Source organism: Xiphophorus couchianus, chromosome 6 (assembly GCF_001444195.1).
Source record: "Xiphophorus couchianus chromosome 6, X_couchianus-1.0, whole genome shotgun sequence".
Lineage (NCBI taxonomy): Eukaryota > Metazoa > Chordata > Actinopteri > Cyprinodontiformes > Poeciliidae > Xiphophorus > Xiphophorus couchianus.
The window spans coordinates 22,688,151-22,700,188 of record NC_040233.1 but is presented as its reverse complement, the minus strand read 5'-3'; the positions used below and the strand labels follow the sequence as shown (position 1 = coordinate 22,700,188).

At 37.5% G+C, this 12,038-nt stretch overlaps 1 protein-coding gene across 4 annotated transcripts in view; it reads left to right on the top strand.

Annotated features, from left to right (window-relative positions):
- The window catches only part of piezo2b (piezo-type mechanosensitive ion channel component 2b), a 126,538-nt gene that overhangs the window by 80,793 nt on the left and 33,707 nt on the right, over positions 1–12,038 (top strand). For all 4 annotated transcript variants that reach the window (XM_028020831.1, XM_028020829.1, XM_028020830.1 and 1 more), the window contains 10 exons: positions 576–746; positions 1,732–1,857; positions 3,120–3,320; positions 3,393–3,597; positions 4,481–4,582; positions 6,167–6,332; positions 8,704–8,947; positions 9,041–9,158; positions 10,552–10,708; positions 11,565–11,654. In XM_028020831.1, the coding sequence (XP_027876632.1) occupies positions 576–746; positions 1,732–1,857; positions 3,120–3,320; positions 3,393–3,597; positions 4,481–4,582; positions 6,167–6,332; positions 8,704–8,947; positions 9,041–9,158; positions 10,552–10,708; positions 11,565–11,654 (1,580 nt within the window). The remainder of the gene's footprint in view (positions 1–575; positions 747–1,731; positions 1,858–3,119; positions 3,321–3,392; positions 3,598–4,480; positions 4,583–6,166; positions 6,333–8,703; positions 8,948–9,040; positions 9,159–10,551; positions 10,709–11,564; positions 11,655–12,038) is intronic.

Sequence of the window (12,038 nt, the reverse complement as noted above, 5' to 3'; positions counted from 1 at the left end):
AAGTTGCACTCATGTCTTCTTCTGAGGTTTTTGTGTCATTTTCTTTAGTGGTTCTTGGTGCAGCGCCCCCAGAGGCCTGGAGAGGAACAGGTTTTTCAATTATTGTGAGAAGTGTGAAAAACCAGCTGAAAATCTAACAAAAATTGCAACTTTAGCCTCCAGTGGAACCAAGTCTAGCAGTTTTTTCAGGTGTGAAAACATCTTAAGCACAGTTAGATTATCAAACAACATGCAAACACCTCAAAGAGATCTGTTAAACCCTTCATCTCCTGCTAAAACATTTTAAATATGGATAAAAGTACTAAATGTTGTATTCTGCAGAATGACACTAAAAGGAACAGTAATACATTTTTAGAACTATTTTTTCTTCTCATCATGCTGGAAATTACACAGAGATCATATCAAAAATATTAAATTAATATTAAAAATCTTTTTTTTTTACTTCTTATATTTGTTGTCTTTAACATTCTGTAAGAAGAACATGAATAAAGAAGTCTTTCTGTGTCGTTCTGAGTGGAAAAAAGCTTAATGTGACCATTTTTATGTCCTCATTGCCTGTATTGTCTCCTGTGCAGGTGTCTTTGCTCAACTATGTGTTCCTGGCGTCGTGGGCCTTCGCGCTGCCCTACAGCCAGTACCGACCTCTTGCTTCTAGTGTTTGCACTGTCTGGACGTGTGTCATCATTGTGTGCAAAATGTTGTACCAGCTGAAGACTATAGAGCCCCCAGAATACAAATGCACCGTAGTAAATATCACCTTCACCTGTTTAACCTGTTTTATCATCACTGCATGGATCAGTTTGTGTCACTAAACTGTTTATTTGCTTTGAAAGCTTCATTACTGTAAACATTTCATTTTCATTGCATTGAACAAACAGTTAGAACCAGAAGTTTACATACACTGCTGCAAAACAAAATCTAAATCAAGTATTTCTGATTTACTTTCTAATAGAAATATCTTTAAGTTAGTTTTGTCTTATTTCAAGTAACTTTTCCGCAAGATATGGAAGCTTGTTTTAAGTCTGTAATTCCTTAAGATTAATTGAAAAAATACTAGTTCCCCTGGCAGATTCTTTAACTTTCATCATGTAAAATGTTATTTTATATGTATAAAAAAGTCACAGAAATTTACATGTTTTGGTTTAAAATATGCAGATTGACTCCAGAAAAAAAGCTAAAAACCTGGTGAAGATACTGTCTGAAAGGCACCTACTTCAAAAGAGACGCGTCCTGTTGTCTGATGAAACTAAAGTGTAAAAACCTGGATGCTTGAACCATCTTAACTATGATGTTTGGGAGTGGCAGCATCATGCTGTGGGGCTGTTTTGCTGCAGGACGAACTGGTGCAATTCATACAATAGAAGCCATCATAAGGAAAGAACATTGTGTAGAAATATTGGAGCAACAATGAGGATGTTAAAGTTACCAAATACTGAGGTGTATGTAAACTTCTGATTCTCATTATTGTGTGTTTTTTTTAAATCAAATTTAAATCATTTCAGTAATTCTAACTAATCTAAAACAAGATAAGTTTGGTCTGATTTAACTTCAGACAGTGAGAACAAAGCTGTTTGTGTTTTTATTTGGTGTACGTAAGTCTCTAATTTCAGCTGTAAATACTTCATTTTTTGTCCTGTATTATTAGCTTTTAGTATTTTTCTACTTGCTGGTGTTCATATTTACTTTAGTTTAATTAAAAACATTAAAAACAATTTCTCCTTCTGTGCACAGCCAGATTTTTACCCAGACGAGGTTAAGAAGAGGCTTGTGAAGACGCCGTTGTATAATAGCACATCTGACCTTGGTAACTGGGTCGGCCTGAGGAAGGATAACGAAGACCTGCTCAGATACCTCAGGGTGAGCAGGAAGTCCTCTTAAATATGTAAAAACACGTTTATATAGAGGCTCTGAGGGGTCAAATATACTGCTACTGTCATCAAAATGCTTGATAAACCAAGAAATGTACATATAGGTGGAAAATTGTTTACTTTTTTTGTCTTCACATGACGCAACACATTATAGAAATATAGTAAAAGTACAGGTACCGAATGTAAAATATAGTGCCGTAAAAGTTGGACGTGTCCTTTGATACATAAAAAATGTACTGAAGTACTTCACTATATCAAAGCACTGCAAACAGATCTGATTTCTGACATTTAAAGGGGTAGTTTTATGTAAAATTTATTTAATTTTTAATATAATGTTATGCCCTCATCAAAGTCAAAGCTGGAGTGTTGCTATTATTCTTTCATGCATGTGTGAGAAATCCTTTAAACTCCATGGCAACCATTCAGCTGTGCAAAACTCCTGGTTGGATCTAGCCCCGCCTTCGAGATGTAGCTCCTCCCCCCACTCAGCTCCTTCAGACTAGCCGGCTGCAAGCAGCAAACACCTAGTGAAACTGAACATCTACTAAACTCATTATAGAAAGGCTCAGTGTAATGCTGGTAAAAACTTTGTTAAAGGGTTAATAGAGGGGCCATGTTGTGATCACTTCCTGAAGGCGGAGTTTCAGAATGAGCAGGAGCTTCTTAAAGAGACAGAGGCCCAATTTCGAGGAGTTCAATCAGGAAGTAAAATTTCTTTTAAGTCCTACAGCTCTGGAAAAAATTAAGAAGCCACTTAAAATGACCAGTTTTGCTCTTTATACGTCTATGTTTGAGTAAAATGAACATTGTTCTTTTATTCTATGAACCACTGACAACATGTCTCTGAAATTCCAAGCAAAGATTTAGTATTTATTTGCAGAAAATGAGAAATGGTCAAAATAACGAAAAGATGCAGTGCTTTCGGACCTGAAATAATTTAAAGAAAACAAATTCATGTTCATTTAGAAACAACAATGCTAATGTTTTAACTCAGGAAGAGTTCAGAAATCAATATTTGGTGGAATAACCTGGAGATTTTCAACAGGGTTCAGTGCAGTGGGCTCTTCAGTTTTTACAGAGCTGTATATATTACATTTTTATAACAACTGATGTTAAAATAGTTACTTGTTTGTTCTATAAAATGACAATATGTGCCTGGAAAACATACAACCCTTTAAATTTTGAATTAATATCGGATTTTTTTTTTTCACTGAAAGCCTTAACCAAAACAAAATAATGTTATTGTTGCAGAACAACCTGTTGATGTTGGCGCTGCTGGCCTTTGAGGTGACCATCTATCGCCATCAGCAGTACTTCAGGCTGAGGAACAAACTGTCGCCTCCCGCAGCCAGAATCATCTTCCATGATGTCACTCGCCAGCACCTCGACATCGGCATCGTCAGCTTTGTTAAATACTTCGTCAACTACTTCTTCTACAAGTTTGGACTTGAGGTAGAAAATTCAGTGACGTAGTGAATGTGTGTTTTATGGAGAGATGTTTGACGCCTCTGCTGTGTGTCTCAGACGTGCCTGCTGCTGGTGGTAAACGTGATTGGTCAGCGAATGGATTTCTACGCCATGCTCCACGCCTTCGCCCTCATCGCGGTCATGCACAGGCGAAGAAGAAAAGCCATCGCTGAGATCTGGTCAAAGTACTGCTTCTTCCTGGCAGGCATGCTCACAGTCCAGTACTTTGTGTGCATCGGGATCCCACCGGCTGCCTGTAAAGGTTTGTGCGCTTGGATAAATCACAATAAGAGTGACATTTCTGCCTGGTTTTTATCTAAAATGTTGTCCTGGATTATGTCCAGACTAGATGCAGATATTTGATCCTTAAATTTAAATCTAGTTTTTTTTCCTGTTGCCTTAAGTTTCCAAAATTTGACTGCGCATTTTGTGTTTTTTAATCTTATCCTACTGAAGATAGTGTATTTAAAGCTGCAGTATGTAACGTTTACTTTAAAAATTATGGTTTTTTTTACATATTTATTAAATTATCACCATGTCTTGACAGCATAATATGAGACAAATAATCTGTGAAAAGATACATTTCTTCCACCTTCTCCATGAGCTAGTACTGCCGTCTGAAGAAATGTCCCACTCCCGACCAAAAACAACCAATCAGAACAAGGAGGCGGGTTTTAGTACTGTCAATCAAGCTCATGTACTCGGTGCTGAATGTGCTAATAGTGGGAAAACAACTTAGCTTCTGTGTAACAAACTGTGTTTGCGTGTCCTTGATAAGCGTCTCAACATTTCCCAGGAAACTGACAGGCTCCGTTGTGTGTAGCGTATTAGAGAAAAAGAGGGAGGGTGTGAGCAGTGTGTACACAAGCATGATTGACAGAGTCAGGAGACTCCTCCTGGTTCTGATTGGTTGTTTCTGACTGGGAGCGGTGTATTTCTGCAGATGGCAGTAACACAACAGTGTGAAGGCAAAGGAGCTTGATTTATTTATTTTTTTGATGATCTGTATCATGTTTTTTTTTACAAATATGTTAAAAAATAATAATAATATTACATCCTAACTTAAAAGTTCTTCACAAAACTAACCTTGTTGACATTTTTACCCGTTTTAAACACCCATCTCATGGTGAAGTTTTTCTTTCCAGATTATCCCTGGAGGTTTCCAAACTCTACGACCGGCTCCAACGTGATCAAGTGGCTCTATGTCCCAGACTTCCAAATGAAGCCCAATCCATATTTCCTCGTCTGTAAGTGAAGTGAGAAATAAGTTTATAGGGTAAAAATTAGAAACCTCAGAATGAGAATAGCTTTTATTGGCTAAGAAAGCAATTGTTTATCATCCTCATGTACTCGCTGCTCAATGTGCTAATGACGGAGAAACAACTTACTGTTACAGGAAAACTGTTTATCCACCTTCACCAGTGGCTATGCTAACTAACTTTAGCGTTCGTGGCAGACTATGTTGTGGTGAACCAGATGTTGGGTGGGGCTTTCAGATAAAAACATATTAACACATTATGTCAATAAAAAGTTTTCTGATTAAATTAATAACAATTTTAGAAAGTAGAAGCCTAAACATGTAAACAAAATCCTTTAACAGTCTTTCTCAAACTGCAGCCCCCTAGTGGTCCATGAGGTACTGCATGTAAACAACAGTTTGCCGTGACGTTAGCTCAAAGTGCGACGCTACAGCTAGCTTACCGAAGGACTGTGTTTAAAAATAATAGAGGATAATTGGCTGAAAACCTGAAGATACCGGTGGAAAGTTTCTCAAAACTTTTGTTTTTGAACATTATCACGATACACAGAACTGCACCCCATGGTGACTAACTGCATCTTAACAGCTAAGATAAAATTATTTATATTGTGCTACCTACTGACTGAAAGAAAATGTTTGTTTTTGCCAAAGCAACTTAAGTCTATCTTCTTTTATTTGCTTCTAAAACTTTATACACTTGTAGTAAATAACTTTTTTGATCAGAAAGCTTAGAATCCAAACTTTCAGAATCTGTAAATAACTCAAAACACTCTGAATTGTTCATGGTTTTATTCTAGCCAGTCACATTTACAAAACAGTGCCACCTTCACATTAGGAGGAACGGTAACACTTTATTTGAATGGGTGTGCATAAGACTGACATGACACAGTCATAAACATAAAGGAGTCTTCATGAGTGTTTATGACTATCATACGGTAAATAATTACACATTTAATGCAAAGTTAACACTTTTGATGGACTTTTAATGCAAGATTTGGTACAACTTTGCATTAAAAGTATCATTATCTACTGAATAGTTCAAAGTTGGTCATTTTAATGGACTTTTAAAGCATCCTTTCAATAAAAGTGTCATTATTTACCGAATGATACTTCATGTCAACAGCACTAAACATTGATAAAGACTCCTTCATGTTCATAACAGATGTTATGTCAAGTTTATGCATATCCTTTCACATAAAATGTTGCCATAAGAACATAGATAATGAGTTAATAGACAAAATCTTTAATTTCAGGTTGTATATATTGAGATGTTGTGTTCTACTTATGTGGTGAGTGTTTTTGTTAAACAGGGTAAGAGGTCTTTGGCCTTGGAGAAACAATCTCTACAACATGTTAAAAATGTTTTTAATGGACTGAATATGAGTTTAAAAGTTCACAGATGGAACATTTGAGTCCTTTGGAAAGCCTAGAAAACTATTTATTTAGAAGATTAAGATTAAGAGGGAAATGTAAACATACCGAGGGAAGAAACTGTAACTCTGGAACAGACAAATTGAAATTCAATAAACCCGGACGGATTTATTCAGATATTTTCCCTCTGCTGTCCCTGTAGACGACTTCATGCTGCTGCTCTGCGCCTCTCTGCAGAGGCAGGTTTTCGAAGACGAAAACAAGGCCGCGGTGCGCATCATGGCCGGAGACAATGTGGAGATCTGCAGAGACCTGGACGCCGCGTCCTTCAGCGTCCACAACCCCGTCCCCGACTTCATCCACTGCAGGTTCCTTCAAAATGATGGCTTTGGACAGAAACACCGACCCAAAGAGAAGTCCTGCAGTTATTTTAGTGCCATTGCTTGGCAGTCATTAGCACAGAGGGAAACTGGAATGGAGAGGAAGTGAAGCAGACAGAGTAATTGATGCATAACGGTATCAGATGTCGACAATAAAGTCAAACATAATGCGCTGCATGCAAGTGAAGCTCATCAGATGCATTCAGCGGAGGATTTGTGGTGTCGGAGTTTATTTAGAGCAGCATGAAGTAGTTTTATTAGTCAGATATGAAAGCAGTCTGAGACGTTAAACCAGATTCCAGGAGACGATTCAGTTTGAGAGAATCTGTTCGTTACTCACATCACACTTTTTATCTAAAACATGAGGAAGAGATTTAACAAAAAACTGGAAATATGGGGCATTGATGAGTCTGAAAAATTAACTTTTAGTTTCCCAGGTTGATTTTAGTGTAGAGGATTTCAAAATAAGAGTCGTATTAGGCAACATGTAAGGAATCCATCCATCCATCCAACCATCATCCAACCATCATCCATCCATCCAACCATCATCCATCCATCCAACCATCATCCAACCATCATCCATCCAACCATCATCCAACCATCATCCATCCATCCATCCATCCATCCATCCATCCATCCATCCATCCATCCATCCATCCATCCATCCATCCATCCATCGTGTCTAAATCTAAAATTCTTCAGCGGTTCTTCTTCTCATGCATAAACATATTTTCTCTTCTGGCTTCATCCCATTTCCAGATTAAGATCCAGATTACCGACACAGTAAAACATGAGCAGCGGGTTTTTAAAGGCAGAGGATCGACAGCGATAGCATCCTGACCCGTCCACCGCCATCGATTATGTGCTCTTCACATTCCACTGTTTTGATGCGCAAAGTGGACAAGTGTTTTATTAACGCACTCTGTGTCCATCAACAAGCCCTTGTAGAAAGACAAAAATCTGCACAGCCGTCTGTCCGTGGCGCAGCAGCTCTGCACTTATTCCATCGTTTCCCTCCAGGATCGAATTACGGATAGAGGGCGCGGGTCGGAGAAATCCATATTCTACAAAAACACTCTGTCCGTCACTCCGCGACTCAGACGCTTTCGCCCTGTACTCTAACTCAATAAATAGCTTTTAAGTATGGAAAAGGTATTTTCTCCCTCTGATGAAGGAGGACACTCACTCAGCCCATCAACTCGTCGTCCGAGCCAAACCCACTTCATCAGCGCCGGCGCTGCTGCTGTTGTGGTCCCGTGCGCGTCTAGTTAATGAGCGGCACATCCTATGTTTTCACGTTAATGGACGGGGAGGGAAGGAGGGTTTTAACATGTGAAACCAGAGAGAGAAAACATGGAGGAGCGTACCTGAGCTGAGCAACAGCGTCGGGTTACAGATCTGATTCCCATCCATCGATCAGACGCTTACCGGCGCTCTGACGTCACAAAATGCGCTAACGGTGATTCATGAGCTGCACAAAGTGACAGGATGGGCAGAAATGTTGGCAGAGTGGGGTAGTAACTAGTTACATTTACTTTAACTTTTTTTTTTTTATTTACTTTTAGGCGTAATTTTGTTACCTTTTACTTTTACTTTAGTAATTTTATTTTAAAGTATTTCTACTCTTACTTGAGTGAAATATTCTGAATTTTCTACCCACTGAATGAAAAACAAACATGTTTCAACCAAAACTTCGCCAGACTCAGACATACCTGGAGTTTTTGATAAAGTTTTTTTATAGAAAGAAACACATTTGAAAAATGTTTCTTTGGCCTGATTTTGTTTTGTATATTAATTGTTTTCATTTTGGTCTTTAAAATAACAACATTTCCACATAGATTTATATTTTGTTTCAATTTGATGCTTAGTACTTGAGTCGTCTTTTTACCAAATATCTTTTTACTTTAGTAATTTCTTGGATTTCTACTATTTGGTTTTACACACATGCAGTTTTTGCTAAAGTTTCATAAGTTTTTTATTTAAAGAAACAGATTTAGAAAATTTTCGTTTGCTTCATTTTGTTATTTTTTGGCACTTATGTAAATTATTGCCATTTTCATCCTTAAAATACCAATATTTCCAATTTATATTAACAACTTATATTATATAGAAATATAAGTTTAATTGCTTTATTTTAGCAACCAAAGTCTAGAGACTAACTGTGGAAAACTTCCAAAAACCTGAATGTGTTTCAATCAACACCGGCTTAAAGAAATCAGCTTATTGGAAGCAGATTTGAAATAATTTCTTACCTTTAGTGGTCCTAAAATATCCTGTTCAAACACAGAAGCACAACGGACTCAAAACAAAAAGAGAACCAATCAGATTCACAGGTAGTTTTTGATTTTTCCTTCTCCAGGTCGTACCTTGACATGCTGAAGGTCATCATGTTCAGCTACCTGTTCTGGTTCGTCCTCACCATCATCTTCATCACCGGCACCACCCGGATCAGCGTCTTCTGCATGGGTTACCTGGTGGCCTGCTTCTACTTCCTGCTGTTCGGCGGTGACCTGTTGCTGAAACCAATCAAGAAGATCCTCCACTACTGGGACTTCCTGATTGCCTATAACATCTTCGTAATCACAATGAAGAACATTTTGTCAGTAAGTAAACTTATTAATTGACACATAAACAATGCTTCCAATGGTCATGACATTTATAAAGTTCTGTGTTGACTAAAGAAGGTTTTGTTTTAGATCCTGGCATGTGGCTACATCAACTCTCTGGTGAAGAACCAATGCTGGTTGATCCAGTTGTTCAGTCTGGCCTGCACTATCAAAGGTTACCACATAGAAACCATACCGTCCAGCCAAGGTGAGTGACCCAAATATCAACCTGTCAAAGGTTTCTGCATAAAATTTAAGATATTTGCACAGCTAGCATTTTAGCACATGCTGCCTTAGTTTGCTAATCGTAATAATAAACATTGTCCTCCTGAGTTTTCAGCAGTAAATATGAAATTCGTCCAATGTATCCTTTTAAACCTAAAATTAGAATCTGAATATAAATCAACAATTTGCCTCAGTCAATTATTTGAGACGGCTTGTTCCCTGCAGAAGAATATCTCAGTTTTAGTGAAAAACTTTTAACAGTATCTGTTCAGAGAACATGATAACTTTACTGCTGGATTTGATCATTTGCTTTCAAATTCTTCTGAAATTTTACCCTGAGTGAAGAACTTTATCATCTGCATATATTAAAAATTACACTGCTTATGATTGGAATCTATATGATTTAGTCATACTAAAAATAATGGGCTCAGCATGGAGCCCTGTGGGACACCAAACGATAAAGCTACATGTAGCTGCTAGATTTTAGGTCATTTGGAAATGACGTAGAAGTGTGAATATTCTTAAAGTTTTTATCTTTGTAAATTAGAGTCTAGAAAAGCATAATTTTTTGACATAATTATTATGTGAGAAACCTGACTCCTGCTTTTTTCATGGGATTTGTTTACATTTGAGTTTCTTTGATTAATATAGATAAGTTTAACTCATTTATGATTAAGTAAGCAAGACTCATGTGGTTTAAAAGCATAAACTATGTCAGTCTTTTGCTTGACTAAAGGTAACTGTGTCATCTGCATACATGACAAATCGATCCATTGTCTATACCCTGGTTGCTGCAAGGCAGCTGTGCTACCAAATGTGCCATCATGCATCCCCATATGAAAAATTACATTGATAAAATACAGAATGTTCATAATTTCTAAACATCCTGATGGACATGGGCCCAGCATGGAGCCCTGTGGGACTCCAGATCACAATGAATTTGGTTAATACACACAGCAAGTCCTGGAAAAGACGAGTTCTTTGTTGTTGCTTTACCATCCAGAAACCACTCCCTGCTTTCTTATTGATTGTACAGGAGGCTCTACTTCTGCTTTTCAAAGATGTATGGTTGTATAATTGCGCGTATGTAGCCATTTCCACGTGTGAGTGTAAACGTTGAGTTTGAGGGTGTGGAAAGCAGCCGACTATATGAAGTTAAAGTGACAAGAGCAGACTAAAATCTCATTATCTAGGAATCATTTAATGAAAGACAAGCTTAATAGATCACCTTTAATTATTGTTTTCTTATGAAGTGATTTGAATTGGTTTATTTTAGACCATTTTTTTCATCTCCTTATTGAAATCTTGTTAATTAGATATTAGAGCTGAAAGCTGTTTGTTTCTGCGAATAAATCTGATTTTGTTTCACACTCCAGCCAAGGGAAACTTCTGTGAGCTCCCCAAAGACGAGGCCGGGATAATCTGGGACAGCATCTGCTTCGCCTTCCTGCTGCTGCAGAGACGAGTCTTCATGAGCTACTACTTCCTGCACGTGGTGGCAGACATCAGAGCGTCGCAGATCCTCGCCTCCAGGTACTCCAGACAGCAGCTGCACCGAGAGGGAGGAGCAGCGGCGCCTTATGTGCTTGGCTTTTACGCCTGACGACCGTTTTCTATTCTGTTCCAGTGATCCATATGGAAGAGGATTAGGGCCAATAAGAAATAAAAAAAATTATAATTCTGACTTTTTTTTTCTCAGAATTCAGACTGTAATCTGTGTGTATCTTTGCCAAAATCCACATAAATAACCAAACATTATTAGGTTTGTGTTGTTGCAAATGTAAAACAATCACTTGTTTCTTCCTTTTTGTGGTTTTATAAACCTGGACTTTATCCATTCTGAAAAATCTAATTTATTGGATTGATTTGATTTGTCTTATGGTGCATAAACAATCTAAAAAATTCAGATCTTGAGAAAAAAGTCAGAGATTAAAGTCCAGATTGTAAGATTAAAGTCTGAATTCCTAGGTTAAAGTCTGAATTATGAGCTTAAAGTCAAAATTATGAGATTAAGGTCAAAATTATGAGATTAAAGTTTGAATTCTGAGCAAAAAGTGATCATTCTCAGATCAGAATTCTGAGATTTATGTCAGAAATACTAAAGTCAAAATTCTGAGAAAAAATTGTCCCTAATCTTCTTCCATAGATTCATGTGTTTTGTTTTTTTCTTTATTTAATCTGATAAATGAAATAACATTTCAAATTTGAGTGATTTTTTTTTTCTGAACAAAGACTTTAATCATGTTGATTCCAGTTATACATGATGTGTGATAAATTAAGATTTAGATAAAACAAGTTGGGGTTTTTTAATCCAAACATCTGAAAACATAAGATTTAATCTAGATTACTGCACACGGGGCCTCAGAGTCTATCTGCTTTCTTGTTTCAGAGGAGCGGAGCTTTTCCAGGCCACCATAGTGAAGGCGGTGAAAGCTCGGCTGGAGGAGGAGAGCAAATCAGTGGAGCAGCTGAAGAGACAGTGAGACTCTCCATGTTTGACCTTTGACCTTCATGGTATTCAGCCGCTCCATGAGAGAACTGACACTTTGAAATAGATTTAGTTTGAAATTATTCCCATCCTGAAATTATTGATCCTTGCTTTCTCAGACATTTCTTTCTTTTGAGATTTTATTTTTTGTTTATTTTGGTTGGTTGGATGGTTGGTTGGTTGGTTGGTTGGTTGGATGGATGTTAATAACCATCTGGATGTCGTGAATCATCAGAAAATTATTTTTGTTCATCAGATCAAAGATTTGATTATCAGAAGATTATTGATGGAATAACAAAAGACATGGAGGAGTTCATCCATCCATCCATCCATCCATCCATCCATCCATCCATCCATCCATCTCTCATACGGTTA